The following is a 24,593-nucleotide window of genomic DNA, read 5'->3' as shown; positions in this document are numbered from 1 at the left end:
CTCAGAGCCAGACATGCTTAGGAATTCAGAAAAATCTTTGGATTTTGGTATTGTACTAGGATGCCTAGACTGTGTATTAAGTAACCTCTTTGGTGGGGTCTTGATCAGCACCCTTTAATTAAGCACATTTAATCATAGGATTAAAATGTCTACAATTAGAATCTAGAAAAATAGTACAGATGAACTTATGTGCAAAGCGAAGCAGAGACACAGATGTGGAAAACAAACATATAGTTGCCAAGAGAGAAAGCGCGGGTGGGATGAATTGGGAGACTGGAATTGACGTATACACACTACTGTATATAAAATAGATAACTAGTGAGGACCTACTGTATAGCACAAGGAACTCTACTGAATGCTCTGAGGTGACCTAAGTGGGGAGGGAATCTAAAAAGAGTGCGTATGTCTGTGTGTAACTGATTCACATTGTGGTACAGCAGAAACTAATGTATGGTTGTAAACCAACAATATTTGTTTTATATCCCACGACTGTACAGTGAGATTAAAGGACTATGTGGCTTCATAACAGTTCAGATTGAATTTTGTTGCCAAATTCTTTTGACATGAACTTACAAAAACTTAACAAAGCCTTTTTATGGATTTCTAAACTGTGGCTAAAAAGTTCTGGATGGACCTGATTAAGTAACCAATTACTGACCAATTACTGTGTATCAGCTTTAAGATAATGCCATTTGCACTAACCTTTGTCAGCAATCTGTCAAAGTAGACATCATTATCCATTATCCATAATTTATAAATCAGGAAACAAGAGAAGCACAGGTTAGTGATCAGCCAGAGGCACCATGGTCAGTATGTGGCAGAAGTGGTTGGAACCCACTTCTGGCCCCAAAGACAAAAACCAGTGCTGTTTCCTTACTGTTTGGTCAAGACCTTTGGTTAGTATGACTGTCCCTGTTGCTTCATAGTTACAAAATAATAATAATACTGCCTTGAAAATATGGGGTTTCTCTCCTTACTCTGCAGTCTCTCAAGGGAAGTTCATCCAGTGATCATTTATAAACTAATGACACTCAGATGGATCTGGGCCCCCTTTCTGAGCATCACTCTTAGTCACCTTACTGTTGGACGTTTCCATGTAGTTGTCTCACTGACTCAGCAATTAGTTCCAAACAGAACTAATCATCTTTTCTCTCTATCCTGCTCCTTTTAGAAAATCTACTCCACCATCTCAGTTATCCCTAAACCAAATCTTATGCACCTCCCTCCCTTTCCAACTCTATTAATCACCAAGTCCTATGGGGTTACAGCTAGAGACCAGCACTGAGGGGCTGGGGATTTCAAAGTGTGGTAATTCAATTTACCAGTAAGAAATTTCAGATCCTTTTTACCAGACAGTACTTGGTATTCTGGTGGTGGTGGCTGAGTCAGTCGTGTACAACTATCGCAACCCCACGGACTGTAGCCCGCCAGGTTCCTCTGTCCGTAGGATTCTCCAGGCAAGAATACTGGAGGGGGTTGCCATTTCCTCCTCCAGGGGATCTTCCCAGCCCAGGGATCGAACCCTGGTCTCCAGCATTGCAGGCAGATTCTTTACCGACTGAGCCACCAGAGAAACCCACTTTGTATTCTAGACTGCTTCATTTGTTATTGTCTGCTTATTTGGGTCTCAAAACTACCTGTGCTTTAGCTGTTTAGGTGGGTGCGCTGTTATCCTTAGTCGCCAGATATCACGCTTTCCAGTACCAGGGCCTCTCGCCACTGACCTTTGCTCCAAATTTGTCTTGGGATGCTAAAGAGGTGAAGTAACGGCCACCGATATTTTCATTCCCATCTCTAGGTAAAAGGCCAAACCTGAAGGTCCACATCAACACCACAAGTGACTCCATCCTCTTGAAGTTCCTGCGTCCAAGTCCTAATGTAAAACTGGAAGGTTTTCTCCTGGGATATGGCAGTAACTTATCACCAAACCAGTACTTCCCTCTTCCTGCCGAAGGGAAATACACTGAGGCCATAGTCGGTAAGATGTTTGGGTTTCAGGCATAGAAAGAAGAGGTAACAGGTAATGCATGTTACATGATACATAAATCCTGAAGCATCATCTTTTTTTCTATATCCTCAGTTGAACCAAATGCCATAAATACAAAACATTAAAATTCTTGTAACCCGTAGCACAATTCTTTACATCAAAAAGTATGTAATACTGCAGAAATAATCATTGTCCTTATACCTACAATTCCTGACCATATAACTAAGCTTGCATAGGGAAAAAATAGTTAAAATAACTGGGCTTAAATCTCTGTAACATAGCTTGTTTATGTGGATTAATTTTCCTTCCTGCTGTGTCTTTACTTTCTTCTGGTAGAAAATAACAACTTCAGCTTTCTGGGTGTCTCTGCATGACATGCTACCTTTAAAAAGAAAAGACAAGGCATTACTATTACATTAAACTTTGGAGTATTTCAGACGAAAGGTTAAAGCTTGTATTTGTGTTATAACATTTTAAATCTTTAAAAATATTTTAATCACATTAAATGTAATTTGAGGATGTGAGCACTGTCAAGCCTTCTCCAGATTTGCAAATGAAACATTTTAAAGGATAATTTAAAAAAAAAAAGAGGAATCCTCAATTTAGAATGCTGTCAAAGTCTTCCTGAACAGACTAAGATCAGGTTTGTATTTTTTTCTACTGCTACAATTATTGCTAAATAGCTTTTCCGTAAACTTTGAAGTTTAATCCTGTAACATGAATTACTATATACCAGATCTATATGCAGCAAAGTTAAAGATGAATCAGTTTTTCCTGAGAGCTCTTTCTCACAGAGAGGTTCTCATAGATAAGTCTCTCTTGTACTTTAAAATTAGGCAAGAGAGTAACATTATTAGTTATAAATGCCTATGCTAAATTTCACACAAGATAAGCACGTTAAAAGCAAACACATCAGTTTGTTACCCCACAAAATTTGAGAAGTAGGCACTTTGACAAGGGTAAAAACATTAATCTTGATCATATAAACCATAAGGAATTTGAAAATTTGCAAATATTCCTTCAACATATTCACTCTTTACTATTAATATAAAAAGTGGCTGGGAGCTATACATGTATTCCTACACAAACAGAAACAGATATACTGTCCCTTTATTTATTGAGCATTAGAAATAACATTTTATTTATCATAATTTTTATCCTTGGTTATATAGATTGAAAATTTGGTTAATAATACACATCCTTTCCTTATGAGGCAGAAGGCATCCTATCTTAAAGTGACAGAAGTCAGATTGCTAATGAAAAATATATGTAGAAAACTATAAAGAAAATTTCTAGCACAAATATTTCAAGCTTTTATTTATTCAATAATGAGGGATGGTCAAGTGGAATAGGCACCCTTTTATTTGTTTCAACTCTTAAAACTTCTTATTATGAAAAAATTCAAACATTTAAGAAGAAAGAAACCTATAATGACTCTTGTGTATAATGCTGCAACTTGAATATTGTCACTCTTTTGCTCATCTCTTTCCATGTATTCCTCATATTTGCTCATATAGGTATTTTAAAGCATAGCTAAATATTATATTTGTATAGTCTTGAAGCACTTCAGTGTGCAGCTCTAACAGATAAAGATATTTTTAATAATGTCTTACTTTTATCATATTATAACAATAATCCCATTATATTGTTTTATGCCTAGTCTATATTTAAATTTCTCTGGTCGTCTTTAAAAATGGCCTCTTTGAGCTGTTTCTCTTTTTAATCAGGATCCTATGTGGTCTACATGTTAGGTTTGACTGTTACCGTATCATAAGTCTCTTTTATTGTATAACAGCCCTCTCTCCCTTCTCTCTTTAAATGTCATTGATTTGCTGGAGAAATTTGATTATATATTCTGGTCCACATTCTGTATTTACCTGGCTGCTTCCATGTATTTTTGAACTGGTTCCTCTATCCTGGTATTTCCTGTGAAAGCTATTCTGATTTGGAGGCTGTATTAGATTTGGATTAAGCATTTTCAGGAAAGAATACATTATAGGTGGTATTATTTCCTAACAACTCACAAAAGAGGTATATAATGGCTGGTGTCATACTTAGTAATGTTAATACTGTTTGTTATGTTTAGGTGACCTCAGTCTGACCCTGCCATTATAAAATTCATCATCAAATTTTCACTTAATGGTTTTAGCATCTATTGATGGTCAAGGCCCAGGTCCATTGTTTTATACAGAGGTTGTAAAGTGACAATTTTTACATTTTAGAAAGAATCTAATTCTATAATTCCTTTTGCATTTTTTAACTGAAATTCTATATTAAAGAAGAATTTTCTTTTATTTACTTTTTCACTTTCCTTATACAGTGTTTAGGAAATACAAGATAAATTCTCACTGTAATAAATTGATGCCTGGAAATCTGCAGTGTTGACCAATGATACTGTTGTTTGTTTTATAATCAGTAAGAATGCATTAGTTATTTTTATTGATTTGTAAGATATTTAATGATTTTTAATCATTATTTCACTTATCCATCCCTTACAATTATTCTCACTGTCATTTAAGTATGGTTGATTGTTTAACCTTGGTTCACTATTAAACTGTGAACTTTTAAAGTTAATGTCTTTTTCTTTGGTTATTCATACCAGAATGACCTACATTGAGTAGACAGGCAATAAATATTTGTGGCACTGAAATCCGAACAGAGTCAAGTCTGTGTAGCATATTTAGGCTGCAGGAGGCTATGAGAGACTGTCTAGTCTAGGCTCCTGTCATTGGGCTAGTACATAGCTAAGCCATCCAGGTATATAAAACATCACTGTGTTTCTTAAAGATCTTTAAGCATAGTGATTCCCAAACTTCTCCTGGAAGGCTATTCTAAGCAGCATTTTTAAAACTCTTAATTTATCCTTTAGATTGATATGTTCTTTTTGTTTATTTTCTTTCTCTTCTAGTATGCTGGTGGAAGATGAAAAAACATTCTTCTTAGATATTTACTTTTCCATCTTTCTTTATGCCAAGGAATCTGTGTGCTTCTGTTTTTCTTACTTTGAAACAGACTTGCATTTCCGAATTAAATGTTATTATCTGGTTGCTTAAATTGCTTATAGTCTTTTTTTAATGATTATGGTTCTATTAATGGCTCATAAATGGTTAAGCATCTGCATACTAGTTTTCAACTGCCACTGTAACAGATTACCACAAACTTGGGTGGCTTAAAACATCACAAATTAATTGCCTTATATTTATGTAAGGTACATCTACCTGGGAGTAGTGACTTCTGATGTGAAGCACTGTTGGGAAACTCTTCAGAGATTTCTTTGTCTCTTTCTACAGCTGGCAAATGAATTCTTTCCCATCCTAGTAGTAGTAGCGCAGTATTAGTCATGTCCAACTCTTTGCGACCCCATGGATGTAACCTGCCAGGCTCCTCTGTCCATGAAATTCTCCAGGCGAGAATACCTGAGTGGGTTACCATTCCCTTCTCCAGTGGATCTTCTCGACCCAGGGATCAAACCCGGGTCTCCTGCATTACAGGCAGATTCTTTACCATCTGAGCCACCAGGTAAGCCTTTGCAGAAGAGGTTTCTGGCACCGTCTGCCAGGTCAGTGGTGGATTCATGTATTTTGTGGACAGTTAAGGAACATCTGGGCTTCCCAAGTGGCACTAGTGGTAAAGAACCCATTTGCCAAAGCAGGAGATGTAAGAGACTCGGGTTTGATCCCTGGGTTGGGGAGATCCCCTGGGGGAGGACATGGCAACCCACTCCAGTAATCTTGCCTGGAGAATCCCATGGACAGAGGAGCCTGGTGGGCTGCAGCCCATGGGGTTGAAAGAGACGGCCATGACTGAGCACATGCACAGTTCTATATGTGAGAAGCCCAATGTGGGTCTCTCTTGGCTAAAGTCAAGGTTGTGGCAAGGGCTGCATTCCCTTCTGGAGGCTCTGAAGGGAAAATCTGTTTCTGTTTTTGCAGTTTCTAGAGGGGCCCACATTCCTCTTCTACCTTTAAATCTAAAAATATGATACAAATGAATACATAAACAAAACAGAAACAGATTCACAGAAACAGAGAACAAACTAGTGGTTTGTTCCCTATTAGTGGAGGGGAGTCCCATGGACTACAAGGAGATCCAACCAGTCCATTCTAAAGGAGACCAGCCCTGGGTGTTCTTTGGAAGGAATGATGCTGAAGCTGAAACTCCAGCACTTTGGCCATCTCATGCAAAGAGTTGACTCATTGGAAAAGACTCTGATGCTGGGAGGGATTGGGGGCAGGAGGAAAAGGGGATGACAGAGGATGAGATGGCTGGATGGCATCACTGCCTCGATGGACGTGAATTTGAGTGAACTCTGGGAGATGGTGATGGACAGGGAGGCCTGTCATGCTGCAATTCATGGGGTCGCGAAGAGTTGGACACGACTGAGCGACTGAACTGAATTGAACTGAGTGGTTACCAATAGGGAAAGGGAATGGGGAAGGGGCAAGGAATTAGGAGATACAAACTATTATGTATAAAATAGAAAAGCAACAAATATGTATTATACAGCAAGGGAAGTATAACCATCATATTATAATAACTTTTAATGGAGTATAATCGTTAAAAATACTGAATTACTGTGTTGTACACTTGAAGCATAATATTCTAAATCTACTACAATTAAAAAAATCCAGCAACATTGGGTCAAGCATTGCTCACACCACATTGCTCTGATCTCTTCGGCCTCCTTCCGCTTTTAAGGATCCTTATGATTATATTGAGCCCACCTGGATAATCTAGACTACTCTCCATATTTTAAATGGATCTACATTCTTCATTGTTCCTGCAACCCTAATTTTCCTTTATCATGTAACCTGAGATATTCACAGGTTCTGGAGAGGAGGATGTGGGCAATCCTGGAGGGCCATTATTCTCCATGGCACAAAATGTATGTATGAAATTTGTGTCTCTATTCCCTTTCTGATACCAGTTAGAGTATGATCTTTCTCAATTCTGCTCATCTGTAAAACAATAATGAAGTCTATTTTTCACAGATGTGCTGTGGGCGTGTTAGTAAATTCATGATCATAAAGAGATGAGTTGAAATCCCTTGGGTGCAAGTTGCACGAGCAAAGAATTTTTATTTCTTTGTGTAAAAAAAGCACCACTTACATCCCTTCTTCTTACTTTATTCTGTAAGAGGATAGTAGTATTTCTTCAGTTGCACCAAACTATACCCAAACGTTGTAACTTACTTTTGTTTTCAAAGCAAATATTACATGCCATTTTGTCTGCCCCATTCCACTTTTGAAGTGTTTAAGATCTCACCACTGAAATGAGAAATGGTTGATTTTTCAGAAATATTGAAGTTAATATTGAATGATATGTGGACTAAATAATCATCTTTAACCATTTCTACTTTTATTTTAATATGTATCTAGTATTGACAGAGGTATTTTCAAAGTAATGTTCTGGTCTTATATGTAAAACTAAAAAACATAAAAAAATATTCCCTGTTGCTATTTATGAAACTTCTGTAAAACTTGTACTTTTGTAGGATCTTCTAAGGTTTTTGTAGACTAATTGGAGCAGAAGAAAAAGGAGTATTTTCCCAGATGAATATTAATAACTATTACTGGCTTTGAGTCTTGCAATGATGTGATAAAACATGATTCTCATATAATAGATCTGAGGTTCCCATATCCTTTTTTCCCACATCATCAATGCTCTCATTCTGGCTTACATATCCAGTTTTCGCTTTGTTACTTTTGTGTTCAGCTGTTGGTAATTTTGCAAATGTCCAAAAATGAGAATTTTTTGACGTTGAATCTTTATAGACTCATACTTTATAATGTTCTCTTGACCTCTGAAAATATGTTAATCAGTGTCAGCTGGCAAGGAAAAAGTTATATTCCATCAATCTTGAAGAGCAGGTTAAGGAGTTATTTTAGTATCCTTACTGCAAAAAATGAAAAGCTTAAATCGGAAAAAAAAAAATCACGTATTTATCACTACTAGGAATTCTGACTAAAGGATTTCTTTCAACTAGGTGTTAGGACTCCAAAAGGATTTGAGGGCAAATTTCTTAACCCCCACTATTCTCAGAGCTGCTAACCCTTACATTAACTGCCCTAAAGAGAACGAGCTTTTCATGCTCAGACTCACAGTGTTGCCTGTAGCCCCTCAGAGTTATTCCTGCGTCAGGGTGCATGCGCTAAGACGCTCTGCCTTGGAAGGAGCCTGCATCAAAATGCTAACATCTGCATTTAAGAAAAGATTCTCCTCTGCCTGGAGAGGCAGCATGATTTGGGGAAAGAATAGGTATGTTTTCAGTGAGACAGACCTGGGTTCAAACTTAACCCAGTTACTTACTATGGAGTAGTTCTGGGTAGGCCACATAACTTGCCTCAGTCAGTTCATTTTTTTCATCTATAAAATACGTTATGAATACTTCAGAACTGGTGATGGACAGGGAAGCCTGGCATGCTGCGATTCATGGGGTTGCAAAGAGTCGGACGCGACTGAGCAACTGAACTGAACATAAAGAGGAGGTATGTTTTATAATTGTTTATAATTGTCAGTTGCTGTTATAACAAACTGAGTGGTCTTGGATAATTTACTTAACCTTTTTGAGCTTTGTGTAAGATCTCTGGGGAAGATTGCTTTAGCAGACTGTCAGTGACTTAAAAGAAGTAACCATACTCATCCATTTAACTGCAACTAAGTGTTTCCTTGGAAGGGATAAATCCCCAAATGGAGAAACACAATAGGCAGCAAAATCTAAGACTCAGGACACTTGGAGCACACGTGACTGTCTTCCATAGTCAGGTCACCTTTTAGTCATTACTAGGGGGAGTTCCTATTCAGTGACTTTGAGTAGAGTCCTCAGGTAACTCTCAAGAGTTTCACAACTGTGGCCTCTTAAGGAGAAGGTAAATCCTCACAAGATACAGTTGAAAGGGTTTGGTATTCCAAGATTTCAATTTTCTAATCTGTTTTACTCTAAGAAAGCAATTTTAAGCAGGAAAGTAGAAAGAATTTTGACCTGTCTTACTAAATATAGATCAAATTAAGAGCCGAACCCCATTTCGTTTACTTTAACTGATGGTAGTTTTATCTTAAGTTCAGGTCAAAATTTAACCATCAGTTCCTTATTTTGACATTTCTTTCTTGCTTTTATTTCACTGGGGAAATTTTTGTTTAAGTTTTTGAATAAAATTTATTTACAGTGGTTCAGGTATGAATATCAATTATATGTTTATATGTGTAATTTATATTCCTGTAGATATTAACACCCTTACAAGTTTTACCCTTAATTTTTACATTTGTATAGAAAGCAAAAACAAATGCACAATTTTCTGTCATCATTGCAACCATTAGAACTTCAGTTGTCTTTTTTTCTCTGTATAAAAATACTAGCATGTGGTCTATTCATTTTTATGAAAGTGGGATGAAATACAAAATAATAGAGATTGCTACTATTCATTATATGGAAGGATAAATACTACCTAATGGCAGAAAGTGCAGAGGAACTAAAAAGCCTCTTGATGAAAGTAAAAGAGAGTGAAAAAGTTGGCTTAAAGCTCAACGTTCAGAAAATGAAGATCATGGCATCTGGTCCCATCACTCCATGGGAAATAGATGGGGAAACAGTGTCAGACTTTATTTTTGGGGGCTCCAAAATCACTGCAGATGGTGACTGCAGCCATGAAATTAAAAGACACTTACTCCTTGGAAGAAAAGTTATGACCAACCTAGATAGTATATTCAAAAGCAGAGACATTACTTTGCCGACTAAGGTCCGTCTAGCCAGTTCAGTTCAGTTCAGTCGCGTCCGACTCTTTGCGACCCCATGAATCGCAGCACGCCAGGCCTCCCTGTCCATCACTATCTCCCAGGGTTCACTCAGACTCACGTCCATCGAGTCCATGATGCCATCCAGCCATCTCATCCTTGGTCGTCCTCTTCTCCTCCTGCTCCCAATCCCTCCCAGCATCAGAGTCTTTTCTAATGAGTAGTCATGTATGGATGTGAGAGTTGGACTGTGAAGAAGGCTGAGCACCGAAGAATTGATGCTTTCAAACTGTGGTGTTGGAGAAGACTCTTGAGTCCCTTGGACTGCAAGGAGATCCAACCAGTCCATTCTAAAGGAGATCAACCATGGGATTTCTTTGGAAGGAATGATGCTAAAGCTGAAACTCCAGTACTTTGGCCACCTCATGTGAAGAGTTGACTCATTGGAAAAGACTCTGATGCTGGGAGGGATTCAGGGCAGGAGGAGAAGGGGATGACCGAGGATGAGATGGCTGGATGGCATCACTGACTCGATGGACGCGACTCTGAGTGAACTCCGGGAGTTGGTGATGGAGAGGGAGGCCTGGCATGTTGCGATTCATGGGGTCACACAGAGTCAGATACGACTAAGCAACTGAACTGAACTGGAACTGAACTGAATGACAAAAAAGAAGTGAATATTTATTGTGGAAAGTGCCATCAGAAAGTTGATGGTGGATTTACTGAAGAAAAGTAGCTGGAGTTTGAAAATAACTGAAGGAACTATTTAAGGACTTAATTAAGCTGAAAAATAGCTAGTGAAAGGAGCAAGGTAAACTAACCAGAGGAAAAGATACACTGTCTGTCATTGAAACCAGCTCAGTTCCTATTTTCTCTGGCAGAATCCTTAGAGAGTTAGCAAGAAACTTGAGCAGAGAGCACAGAATAGCAACAGCAGTGAATACAAGATAGTCCCAAAATGCAGATGAGGGATATGATAGCTGTGGAGGAGTAGGTATTAGTGTCCTTTTTTACACATAAGGAAACTGAACCTCTAAGAGCTTCAAGTAAACTTCCAAATGTGTCAAAGCTGGTAAATGGCACCAGTGTTTGAACTCAGGAAGTCTGGTTTGAGAACCTGAGCTCTGAAGCACTGTAATTTTATCTGTTGTTCTACAGTGGAAAGTCTACATAAGAACCTGATTTGTTTCTTCTATAATGCTCTTTATTTATTAGAATGTTCTTTAAACAATAAGGGCTTCCCTGATGGCTCAGACATTAACGAATCTGCCTGTAATGCAGGAGACGAGGGTTCGATCCCTGGGGCAGGATGATACCCTGTAGAAGGAAATGGCAACCCACTCTAGTATTCTTGTCTGGAGAATTCCATGGACATGGAGAGGAACCTGGCAGTCTACAGTCCATGGTGTCACAAAGAGTTGGACACAACTGAGCAGCTAACACTGTCAACAGTAAGCAGAAAGGTCTTGCATCATGGAAGGAGCCATTAGATCCTTAAGGCTCATTAAGATTTAAATGAGTTAACATCTGTGAAGTAGTTGCTATGTCCACAACACTTGTTCTTTTCTACCCATTCCACTGCCACCATCACCATCTTTGTTTAGTGAGTTGCCCATCTGTGAAGCCCTACTGCCCTACTCTCCACAAGGCCATATCTGTCCAAGGAAGTCAATATTTTTGTCTCTCTCCATGAATATCCTAGAGGCTAAGCATTTTCTTTGACCATTATTCTTTTTTTTTTTTTTTTTGACCATTATTCTTAATAAACTATTTGTTTTTATTCTGGGGAGTCTTGTCTATTCCTAGACTCTTCCCAAATAGAAAATTCTGAAGAGGTAAGGACACTGGAAGCCTCAGATTTCTTTTTTCACATCCAGTGTTGTCATAATTTAGAAGCACAGTGAATGAATGAATGGGTGAGAGGAAAGGGAGAGACCCAGGAATCTGAAATAGCTATGGGTCTCATTTAGATGGGTTTTCTCTTTTGTTTAAACTGTTTTCAAAACGCCATCTAATTCTCATTTGGTTCTTTCTCTGGAAATGATTTTTACCACTGGGAAATATTTGGCTTTAAATCGTCAAGATTAACCCAGATTTTTCATTAAAACAATAGGAATCTCAGAATCACTTGATTTTCCTCCAAGGTGCAAAATTTAGCAGAACTTGAGTAAGCTTCAAAGGGGAATTTTTAAAAGAGGTTGGCCTAGTGGGTAACAATTTCTTAATAAATTTTATGGCACCACCAAAATAATTCACCATGGGTTCATACCAGAAAAGCCTTGTTTGATAATAGATGCCCATTTCACCTGTTTTGATAAAGATAACATCTTTCCAAGGTTCTGTTTTTTCTATTGGATTCAGTGTTTCCATGGTCTTCCTGGCCTCACCAAACAATAGATAAACTGTCTCCAAAGTTATCTTTTCTTGGAAATACAATAAAAGAAACTCAATATTCCAATATAAAGCACAATTTTTTTCCAATGTATTGCATAATGCACTGAGACCAAAATCTAACTTTTACTTAGTTAATTCTTAATTATATCTAGAAGGGTTCTGCAAAATAGCTTATGGCCCTTTGGCATGAGTCAGAGGTATGCACTGTCCAAGACTTATTGCAAAAGGCTTGTTGATAAGAAGTGGATTTAATTAGAAAGACAGCTGCTAATAGGGTAAATTAGGAGGTTATCTGGAACAGATGCAAGATAATATTTAGACTTTATAATTTATTTTTCCTAAATTTCCATATTTTCCATTATAATTTCCATCTCAAAACCAAAGACTGCCATCAAATCCTAATTTCCTAACTACTCCTGTTATTTCCTCAACATTTTACTTTCCCAGGACACAACACTCTCTGTCACATACCTGTCTTGTCTGAAGCACTATGCTGTGAATATCAGCATTTAGTCACATTCCGGTCTAGGTTGTTCCATTTTCATTATTTTGCTTTTGTTTTCACTTGTCATATTTTAGCAGCTAACTAGTGAATTGCTCAGGGTGAGAGCTGACTGTCATCATCCCCACGTACTCCATGATCAGGGTCAGTAGATCCGTGGATGTAACAGCTGACTGTCCAGAGTCTGCTGGGAGTTTGCTGGGCAAGTCTCCCAGTTAACACAGTAAACTCTCTTTGCCTAGGGTGGAAACCTCTAGGAGAAAAAAGAAATTATTCAACTGGCTTACAGTGTTGACTCTGCCCTATTTCTCAGACCAGCTTATGGCTTACATCTGCTGTTGTGGCTTAATTATTAATAGTGCTCCCGTTTCTTTCAAAAGTGTCCCAGTTTAGTTGAAAAGTTATAGCTTAGTACACATGTGGGTGAAAGCCTTGACCTCATAGCATCATCCCCCAGTCTTTCATTGCCTGATTCCAAGCTAATTGTTCTGCCTTTTCTCTACCACTGGGGATACTCCTCAAGAAGAAGATATTCCCCCAGACTGGCATTCATTTCATTTATCAGGCTGAGTGCACAGTAGCTGCTCACCAAATGCTGGATTGGAAGTTCTCACCAATCCATGAGCTTATACTGTAATGTCATTGGGGAGCTACAATGTGTTGGGCTGAGGGCTTTACAGAAAGGGTCATTGACTCCTCACTGCAGCCCCTTGATGCAGGTACTATTAGCATCCTCTTCTTCCCATTGAAGAGTAAATCCCTGAGAAGTGAAAAAAGCTACGTGTGGCAGGCTGGCTCCAGAAAGCATTTGACTACCATGCCATACTGCCTTCCCCCACGACATTTAAGTATTCTGTGACTTTTGAACTCTATGTACAAACTCATCTCCTGGGAATTATTCCTGACCCCTCACCCCCACATGATGATGCTGACTAGAATATTTGGAAAGAAAGAAGACACCTTGCTGATTTGATGGCCCTGGCTTCCATCTGATAGTGAATGTGACCTAGCTTTGTTATTTGAAAGGACAATATCCAAGTAAAGTTGTGATTATTCAGTCACATTTCCTGTAGAGATGATACTAGCAAAGTGATGAATTCACTGGAAAGTGCGTGTGTGCAGGCTGTCTATCAGGGGCAAGTCCTTGCCAAACATTAAATGAGTTCACAGACAACACCCTACACTAAATTTCTCTGTGGGGTGCACATATAAAGCACAGGCAAGGAAAAAACTACTGGCGATGAAGTCAGCAATGTTAATGTCTAACAGGTCTCTAAACTGGGAAAGGATGCGTGCTGGCTGTGGTGGCAAATGGTACGAGAAATGGTTTAAGTATTTGTTTCCAGTGTCAGGGTGAGAATTTGTCAGAGCTTGCAAGTGAGGCAGGGTTAGCCTGGGATGGGAGCTGAATGAGCAGCCCCAGACGGGAAGCTGTGGCGACAGGAAATGCAGGACTGCCTGGTCCATCCAGGCTGTGGTGGGAATTGGGGGTGGAGGGGGAGGGGACACCTGGCTTTCCAGGCATGTGACCAGTGGACTCAGAGGAGCCCTGCACTGAAGGTTAGGGCTTTGCTGTCATGGAAATTTTAATAGGTTTACCTTTTGTTTGATTTTATCAGTCAGGTGGGATGGGACAATGGAATGTGTGCCCAGGGCTTGGTGCCTGGGCTCTTCTCTTGCCTCCCACTCCCTCTGCTAATTTGGTTCTCAGCTGCCTGGTCCCCCTGCAGTCCTGCCTCTTCCTAACTCCACTTAGCAACTACTGCTGCCTCCGCCTTCTTTGGGCACGGACACCCTCTCTTGGTGACATCTGGCAGGGCGGGCTGGCAACAGTCCTGGCTGGCAGTGCCACAGTACGTCAGCAGGTGCTTTCACTTCTGTCAGCTTCTTTCCTACCCTCATTCAGGTACATGGTCTGTCCGAGGACTGAGGTCACAGTCCCTTGGGTCTGTGGGTTCCAATGGCAGCCCTTCAGGAAGGGGAGATTGGCTTTCTTGCTCTGGCGGCTGAGTCGGGGGGGGGGGGGGGGCGGGGGGGGGGTGGATAGTAATGTGCTCTGATGCCGAGGTTGCCTCTGGTTGGAAAGGATCCCAGGCAGTCAAGAGAGAGGGGATAGGGGAGGTGAGGGTCTGCCCTCCTTTGCAGAGCAACAATAAATAACCAATAAATACCATGAACGGTCGAGGCAGAGTATATGAAAGAAAGGAAATGTTTTATATTTCGGTGTGTTTAATGTCTTTAACAGGGAGTCCTACCTTTTGATTTTGCATTGAATGGGGCCATAAAGTATATAGTCAACTCTGGGCAAAGTATGTATTTTCAATAGCTTTGCCTCCCCAAACTCACAGGAAAACTGGCAGAAAAAGTTTCCAGGAATGTCTTCCATGTTGAAGTATGTCTTTGAAATGCTCCTCTGTTTGGAAAAAGGTGCATCTTTACATCCAGACAAAAACCTGAAGAGTGAAGGAGCGTGGTGGAGCCTTTGGGGTCCACATTTCAGTGTTTAGGAAAAGCTCTCTTTCTCCCTCAGACCTCTTCCTTCCACCTACTTCTTCTCCACATCCTCTCTTCCCATCAAAGCATCTCCTCTCTTATTTAGAGGCTTCACTCTGCAGCACGGAGATGAGGGGCTGCTGCTCACTGCTGCTAGCATTTCTGAACAATTCCTCGTGTAACACACATGTCAACATGAGCTGTCAGCCCCCTTCTATGATCTTTAACCGAACATTATAGAATCCCACCACTGGTGTTCCTAGTCGTTTTGCCTTGGTAGTTGCTCTGTGGTCCAGAGTGGCTGAGCCTTTTATGGATCATTTAACCATCACCATTGTGCCCCCTGCTTGTGTGCCAAGGCCCTTGGACTGTCTCTTCAGGGCCAAAAGAAGCCAGAACTTCCTCAGAGCACCAAGGCATAGCAGAATGTTTTGTCAAAATGGGTATTGGTTCATTTTCCAACTGATTCCCAACATTTAACGGGAATAATTACTGAACAGTAATTAGTAGAATTTGCTTTAAAATTTGGCTTAGATTGTTTTTCAGGTGAAGGAAAGATAAGGATTATTATTACGCACAAAGCCATATGCTTTTTATAGCAAAGAACTTCAAAGGAAAAAGTCAGTTCTACAGATAGGTTCATCAAAGACAAATTCAGCAATTGGAAGTTTACCAGCTTTTCAAAAGATGATTTGCTTTTGCTGATAGCTATTCCCCAGACTTATAATTGCTTTTCCTTTCTTCCCCCAAAGCAGAATCTTTCATCTTTACCCTAGCCCCAGGCAATAAACGGATAGAGAAATAGATTCATTCATTTGCTCAGAAAATGTTTGCTGTGCAATTGCTATGTTTCCAGGTACAAAAATGAGCAGTGTTGTAGCCACGCGTTCTGGGAAACAAACTCACTCAGAAGGACAATGCAGATAGTGGAGTGCAGTTTATTACACTGGCGGGCCCAAGGCAGAGTCTCCTCTTAACCAAGGACCCCGACCAGCATTTGTGAACATCTTTTATACCCCATGTGTACGTGTCTGAACCCACCACCCCAAATTCCTTGAGACTTACATAAACCAAGGAAAATACAATCCCAATAACCCCATCATTCACGTGCTATGTGCTCATGTGCTCAAACAGTCAAACAATTAGCCAATAATCAATAAACCCGAGGTTACACTCTGATAGATACAGAAAAATTTATGGCCTGTCTGGAGGAAGGGGTGATTAGTGTATGTTTTCTCTTAGGCGATGGGTAACCTAGATATAATCTTCAAGGTTCCCCTGTCTGGAGGGGTCTTATTCTTCTGTTGTTGTTTTCATAGGCACTAGACACAGAGTTCAGAGTCCATTGGAAAGGTGACCAAGCATGATCAGCATGAACAGGCCTAAGAGGGAGTCCAGGCCCTATGAATTCCTTCTTCAAAAGTATAAACTGAGTCTGGGCCAGATCCCATGTGATCCTCAGCCCATGTCTTCTTACAGAGGGTTTGCAGCAGTGGTGGTTTAGTCGCTGTCACGTCTGACTCTTAACAGAGGCTTAGAAATACTCTAAAAGATGGACGACTTCTATCTGTGATGATTCATATTTCTATAGATGTTCATTTTTATGGGCTTCTCTGGTGGCTCAGATAGTAAAGAATCTGCCTGCAGTGCAGGAGACACGGGTTCAATTCCTGGGTTGAGAAGATCCCCTGGAGAAAGGAATGGCGACCCACTCTAGTATTCTTGCCTGGGAAATCCCATGGATAGAGGAGCCTGGTGGGCTACAGTCCATGGGGTCCCAAAGAGTTGAACACAACTGAGCAACTAACACACACAAGGGCAAGGTGCTAGTAATCTACTTAGTGACTTATTAAAAATAGCTAAACTTCTGTGTTCATAATCTCAGTAAGCATAGTAAATTTAAAGCAGTACTGACATTACTTGTAAGTACTGTCTTCTATGTGGATTTCTGGTTTCCATGAGGCTTTGCAAAGCTGTGACTTAGCGTGTGCCCAAGAAGACACCATATTAAGTTGCTTCAGTCATGTCCGACTCTGCAACCCCTTGGAATGTAGCCCGCCAGGCTCTTCTGTCCATGGGATTCTCCAGGGCAGAATACTGCAGTGGGTTGCCATTTCCTTCTCCAGGGGATCTTCCTGACCCTGGGATCAAATCTGAGTCTCTTTTGTCTCCTACAGAATTTCCCCAATGTTCCAGAAAAAAAAGTCCCACTAGTGTTTTTCCAGAAGGGACGCTGAACTTCCTGAAAGAACTTCAGTGATATTCCTGAGTTGGTCAAGACTATTAATGGCCACTGCTATAGCTTGTTACCCTGTAATTACTTTCAGTTCAGTTGCTCAGTCGTGTCTGACTCTTTGCGACCCCATGAATCGCAGCACGCCAGGCCTCCCTGTCCATCACCAACTCCCGGAGTTCACTCAGACTCACGTCCATAGCATCAGTGATGCCATCCAGCCATCTCATCCTCTGTCTTCCCCTTCTCCTCCTGCCCCCAATCCCTCCCAGCATCAAGGGGTTACTTAATAATCACGAGTGTGTTTTGTGGCCAGCTTTCTTCACATTACTCTTTGGAAGGATACATCTGTTACATCAGTGATATTTGAGCTTCTCATTTTCTAGTATCCAGGCTTCAGGATGGATATGGACTTTGGCTCACATGCAAATCATTTGTACCCCATTGCTGAAAGCAGTGTGCTGCTGTGGTGTCAATTTGCTATTGTTATTTTGTCCCAGGCAAGTGAGGATGGGTGGGGATATAAGAAAGGTTAGTAACAGAACTGAAATTTACAGCTGTTGATAGTTGCCTTACAAGGGCTCAGTAGTCAAGTAGCATTTTACTATCTTTTTACCCTCTACCCTCTCATCAAACTACACCCCTTTTCCAATGAGACTGCTCTCTTCCAGCCCCCCTTCAAGGACCAATAGGTGAGGGAACAGTGTCTGCAGAGACAGAACTACAGTCCCAGGGCCCCCCTGAAGCTCAGTTTGCTTCCTCCCAGCATGAGCACACTTAAGATTGCTTTGTTTCTGATCAGCCTAGTGCTTGAGTGGAACTCTCAGCCTGAGCTTAAAACACAGGGAGGCTTTTCAAGGGTATTTTTCAAGTAGACATTGCTCAGTGTTGATGAAAGAAGGCATGGGAGCTGTCTGCCAAATGTTAAAAGCTGAAGGGAATACTTAAATTTAGGTTGTACCCACCCAGGTCAGATTACAGCTAAGTGTGGCATGTAGACGCTTGCAGATGTGGAGAAAAACTGATAATATTTCTTTATGGAGCGTTCCATGACTGTAGATTTTTTTTCCCAGGTTTTGTGCATGATGTTATTCTTAATAGGAGTCTTAGGATGTGCCACATTGATTTCTTATAAAATAGTTACTTTGTTTCATCAAATTCTAAATTACTTTTAACCATAAATGATAGCACTATTTTATATAAATTTAATAAAGAATGAAGCAGCTGATTAATGACACTCTTTGGCATCCCTTGAGGCTTATGAAGGAGCTTCCTTTTACCAGGATACATAATGGTTGCATGATTTACTTTTTGTAAAAAGAGATGATTTTGTTTTTTAATAAATCCTTTGTTGGAATAGCTTTAAAGAAAAGTTACAAATGTAATAGAATTTCTGTGTACTTGACATCCAGTTTCTCCTATTCTTCACATATTGTATTAGTATGGTGCATTTGTCACAACTAATCAACCAATATTGATACATTATTAGCGTAAGTCCACACATGATCTGATCTCCTTTGTTTCAACCAAAGACCTTGCTCCGTTCCAAGGTCCCATGCAGGATATCACACTATGTCTAGTCAAGTCTCCCATAGGCTCAGTCTCCCAGGCTTTCCTTGGCTTTGATGACCTTAATGGTTTGGAGGAGTTGTGGTTAGGTGTTTTGTAGAATCTTTCAATTTAGTTTCGTCTAATGTTTTTTCTCATGTTTAGACTGGGTCTTGGGGGAGAAAGATCTATTCTTTAAAAAAAAAAAATTAAAAATAAGCAAGAGAAAAGTTAAATTCCTGCTAAATTTTCTTCACCTTGGGAGTCCAACTCTTCTGCCTCACCCTTCAACTCAGAGTTATCTGTAGCTTTGTTTTTCCACTACAGGACTCCATGCCAGCATCAATAGTGATAAGATTGTGTTTTGTGAACACTGCTCCCCTGGCTTTCCTTATGAATTACTGACCCTCTTCTGCCATTTGGGAAGTTGTTACTTTCTTGACTTTCCTGCAAGGTGTCAGGCAGTGACAGCAAGGACACAACTGTCCCTGGTCAATGTCCCATGCCACTGACTGTATAATGCATTTGAGAGATTTTAAAAGCAGAGGAGTGGAGGAGAGGATTATGTCTTAGAACGAATGAAATACAGTATTCTGAACTTATAATATGCCTGCAAAAACTGTTGTATATTGAATTTGGTCAAATTGCCATTTGGGGTTCAGATACCATCTCCAAGTCAAATTTAAACCAGTCAACTCCCACTTGCTAGATTAGGAAGAAATGGAATATATTTTCCTCAGGACTCTATTGCTGCTCCCACAGGTTTCAGAATCCCAAGGAGCTAGTATAGTCCCACTGGTGGCCTATCCATCACCCACATGCCACGTGGCTTCATTCCGTTCATGGCCACCTCGCCTGTAGTAAGCCCTGCGGGGGCTGCTCTCCCACTGGCATGTCAGGCATCTGCAGGCCAAAACCCCCACATGGGTGGGCACAGCTGCCCAGAGGAGACCCCTCTGTGAACAGGCCTCTGGCTCAGTGCCTCGGATACTCCTTGGTGGGTTTCCAGGGCCGCAGCTCAAGGGTCTCATTCTCCAGGCAGAAGCATTCCTAAGACTCCATCTCCCTCAGGGGAGCAAGAGAAGATTTTGGCCTCCACTGGGGATGCAGAGGAAGTTGTCTCTCCCCATCTCTGGGGATGAAATGAGGATTAAGCCTTGGTGTTCTTTTTACACCTCCAAACCACATTAGAAACAATCTGCCTCTCTTTGATTTGCTAATCAAAAATTTAGTTACTGATGAAAGGTGTTTATGGACTGTCTCTAAACAGCCTCAGAGTTACTTGGAAATTCACATTGATCTTGAAACTTCTCTCTGGGCCTTGAAGAATGCCTGAGATGATGTCTACCTTTCCTCAGTGGTTCCCAAGGGACCCAGATCTTTAAAGCACATTGGTAACAGCAGCATGGTCCTGGGCCTCTCCTGCCAGAGTAAAGCCTGCTTGCCCTCCATGGATCAGGACTCTCACAGGATGCTCGCCAGCCAGCTGCCACTAGCTTAGAGAGAAGGTGGCTCTCTGTGCCTTATGATTTCAGGGACAGGAAAGGAGTTAGTAAGGGCACTGGGCTGAAAGATTCCCCCATTGGTTGTTGACGCCATGTGTATATTTAGTAGAGGACACACATGTGTCTTTTATGTAATTAGAACAGGTCATGAGTGGGGGTACTGTGTTAATATGAATTCACTCATGCTAAGTTGTAAATAGTTGCTTTGTGATCCTCTCTAAGAACAAATGACAATAAGATTGATGAGGACAAGCACATTCGCTAAAGACATCTTGAAGCGGGACATGGACATAGAAGTTTGTGTCTGGGGTCTTCATGAGCACGTTTGTTCTAACTCACAATTCTTGTAAGGTTGGTTTTAGATGTAAATGTGCCAGTAATCCTTCTAATCCACTGGCTCATTTTATATATTCCTACGTCACTGGAGTAAAAGAACATGAAATATAGTTGGTTACATCATTCTTTGTTTATTTACCTAATCCATGTCTCAGGTACTGAGTAAAAATACTGAAGCAGGTTATAAAAATAAAATCATGGTGTAATACTTAAAAATATTTAGTAATAAAAGGGACAATAATGAGGGTTGAATGTTCTGATAAGGCTCAGGAGAGTTAATCAACAGAAATGTATGTTTGGGGTCCTGCGTATTTAAAAAAATGTAGTTCAGATATTTTATGATGATATATTTTATCATATTGAAGAGGTATTCCACTGAATCCATATTAATCAAGAATTGATGTCAACTTTTGTCAAATGTCTTTTCAGCGCTTATGGAAACTGATGCTTTTTTTCTCTTTCCATTACATTCTTGGAATAAACTACACTTGGCTGTCACATATTATTGAATTATATGCTGCCAGCTTCAGCTTGTCAACATATTTTATAGGATTTTTTTGTATTAGTATTTGTGAGCAAGTATTGTTAAAGAAAAACTATTCAGTGACACTTGTTAAAGATGTTAAGGAAGACTTTATTGACAGGGGAGGGGGCTCTCATGATAGGTGTAGGGACCACCACAGTGGGGTCTTGTAGTGAGGGAGAGAGGTTGGGCTCAACTCCGAATATAACAAGGTCAGCATAGGAATTCTAGCTACAGAGCTTCCTGGGTGGGACTAGTGATAAAGAACCTGCCTGCCAATTCAGAAGATGTAAAGAGACCTAGATTCTATCCCTGGGTCAGGAAGATCCCCTGGAGGAGGGCATGGCAATTCCCTCCAGTATTATTGCCTGAAAAATCCCATGGACAGAAGGAACCTGGCGGACTACAGTCTATGGGATCACAAAGGGTCAGATGCAACTGAAGTAACAGCGTGTACACATTCTAGCTACTAAGCAGAGTGGGAGGAAATGGACGGAAAATTACTAAAAGGAAGCATGAGCAGTCAGGAAGGATTCTGGCTCAACTGACCTACCAGGGTTCTTGATGAAGGCAGGCCAGGGTGCCCAGATATCATCTATAAGATGGTAGAGGATGAAGAATTTGGATCCCAAGTGTGATAAGCCATGGAAGATGGGGCATTCTGGCTAAACTATCTCAGGATTCCTGCTCAAATTGGACAATGTAGAAATGAACACAGAAGCCCAAAAGTCAGAGCCTAGTTGAGCAAGAGCTCACAAGAGTCTGATTAGAGTTTAGTCGAGCAAGAGAATCTTTGCCAGGATAGTGTGTAGTCATATTTTTTGTGAAATTTTTGCATTTTAAAACTTTTCCTTGTTTTAAAAACTTAGTTTTGAACTTCTTGCTTTTAAAATATGTTCTCAGAACTCTTTGGACACAAAATTCACCTTTTAAGAAATCATCATCATGATTTGTTTTTGTTTAGTCGCTAAGCCTTGTCTGACTCTTTTGTGACCCCATGGACTATAGCACGCCAGGCTTCTCTGACCATGGAATTTTCCAGGCAAGAATACTGAAATGGTTGCCATTTCCTTCTCCAGGGGATCGTCCCAGAGCAGGGGTCGAACCTGTGTCTCCTGCATTGGCAGGCAGATTCTTTGCCACTGAGCCACCTGGAAAGCCCACCATCATCATAAAAGCTAACATTAAATTAGGACTTTGTGTGCATAAACATAACTAAAAACTTTATGAGCCCAGGTACTATGATTTTTCCCATTTTGCTCATGATGAACTGGGTGCACTGATGTTAAATATTTTTCCTTGTGCTAGCAACTAGCTGAGCAGGATTTGATTGCAGGCTCTAGGGTCCATGCTGTTATGCTCAAAAATTTAGTTTGTCATGAAACCGAATTGTTTACCAAAAAAGAGGTAGGGGTAAATACACTTTTGTTCAGGTCCATTACCTGATTTCCTTTAGGATCATCCTGCTTTATTTTATGTTCCTTCTGTGGAAACTTGCGTGGCAGGGAAAAACTTACTACAACAGCATTCTAAAGCAGTGTGGCTTGCAGTGCAGATGTCCCTAAATAATGTGAGAATTAGGATGTTTTAAGTAGAGTGATTATGGAAGGGGTATTTGCATTACCAAAAAATCTAGGACTTTATAAAAGATTTCAATAATAGATTTCCTTAAGCAGGAAGCTGTCCTTATCCTCTACCACACGGCATTCAAAATATGAAACAAATTAGATTTAATTAGTCTGCAGCATGGTATAGGCTTAAAAATCATTAGGAATGGAACGTTTGTCAAGTTAACTGCATTCTATACAAATTAAAATTTCTTAATAATGTGTATTCTCTAAATAAGGAAGTAGTTGACTTGGGGCATGTGTTGCCAAATTTTCTGATCAGGGTACAGTGTATGTATTTCCAGACTGCTGCAGATCCACAAAGAACTTCATAGTGAGGAATAGAAATAGAAATCTTGTTTTCCAGTTGTTCTGTTTTTCCATGTCTGTGTTCCCAACTGATTGCAAAGACTGCTGAAATACATGGATTTGGAAGTTTCTTATGAGCAGTGAGAGCCAGCCTATGCATCCAAGTCCCCACATCTGTTCTAATTTGTAACTGGCTGTGACAGCCTACGCTTTATGCAGAATGACTGTGATCATAACCAAAATTACTTTTAAATTGCTCATGTAACCATATGGCTTCTCTGCATGTTGTTTTTCTAGTATTTCAGGTCTTTTTTTAAAACGACCGAGGCATAGTTGAACTCACATGTATCAAGGAAGGAAATTAAAGGCTAACTCTAACAGACTCTGTCACATTGAGAACAATTTAAGAAAAATAGGATTTAGCTTTTTTTTTTTCCTAGAAGTGAGTTCAGAGACTTATTAAAAGGACATTTTGTGGACAAGATTAAGAGAGCTACATAATTTGCAGGGCCAAGTACAAAATAAAAACACAGGGGCCATGGTTCAAAAATCAGAAAAAAAAAATATCATTAAAGGTACTAAAATATAAAGTTTTTTTCCTTTCTTCCAGTTTTTCTCTCTACTTGTTATGATGCTATTTTATTTGCTACTTCAGGTCATTTAAGTCAAGAAAAATTAAGAGTTTAAATTATTAGCCTTTCTTTATATAATGCAAAGCTAGTTTTAAAGGCAGATGTAAGAGCCTTTAGGCTTCCCAGGTGGTATTAGTGGTAAGGAACCTGTCTGCCAGTGCAAAAGTCATGAGACACGAGTTCAATCCCTGGGTCAGGAAGGTCCCCTGGAGGAGGGCATGGCAACCCACTCCAATATTCTTGCCTGGAGAATCCCATGAACAGAGGAGCCTGGCAGGCTACAGTCCATGGGGTTGCAAAGAGTCAGCCATAACTGAAGTGACCTAGCATGCACACATGTGAGAACCTTTAGCTCCTAAGCAGAATCACTGAAGTGCCACAATATGCATTTTGTAATTCCTGTATGCATGTGTACTTATTCTTGCCACACTAGTGGAAATGCACAGAGCTCAACTTTTGACACATGAGCATTTTACTAATACTCTCTGCCTTTCACTTACTGCTGAGTGAAGGAGAACCGAGAAGAGGAGGAAGCAGAGGTTTCTCTAGCTTTTCCTTTCCCTCTGTCTTCTAACTTTCATTGTCAGTGGCTGGTTAATACAGGGAAGGAACATGAATAAGTAAGCACATAATAGGATTCTTTGGTCATTTTTGTTCTTAAAATGTCGTTCCCTTCTTTCTGCATTTGAAGCAAGTTCTGGTTCAAATGGACAGGGTAACCTCACAAGGCTGTGAGTGTCCCTTCCACAGTCCCTTACTGAGTCATAGTTGTAACCTTATTTGGCCTTTGACT

The 24,593-nt window shown here is 40.2% G+C and overlaps 1 protein-coding gene across 1 annotated transcript in view; it reads left to right on the top strand.

Moving 5' to 3' along the window:
• Positions 1 to 24,593, top strand: part of ABI3BP (ABI family member 3 binding protein) — a 286,106-nt gene that overhangs the window by 77,456 nt on the left and 184,057 nt on the right. The window contains 1 exon segment of the mRNA XM_052643965.1: positions 1,799 to 1,978. Coding sequence (XP_052499925.1) covers positions 1,799 to 1,978 — 180 coding nt within the window.

The sequence above is a fragment of the Budorcas taxicolor genome, chromosome 1 (genome assembly GCF_023091745.1).
Source record: "Budorcas taxicolor isolate Tak-1 chromosome 1, Takin1.1, whole genome shotgun sequence".
Classification (NCBI taxonomy): Eukaryota; Metazoa; Chordata; class Mammalia; order Artiodactyla; family Bovidae; genus Budorcas; species Budorcas taxicolor.
The sequence above is the reverse complement of the archived record's forward strand: the minus strand, read 5'-3'. Positions and strand labels throughout refer to the sequence as shown.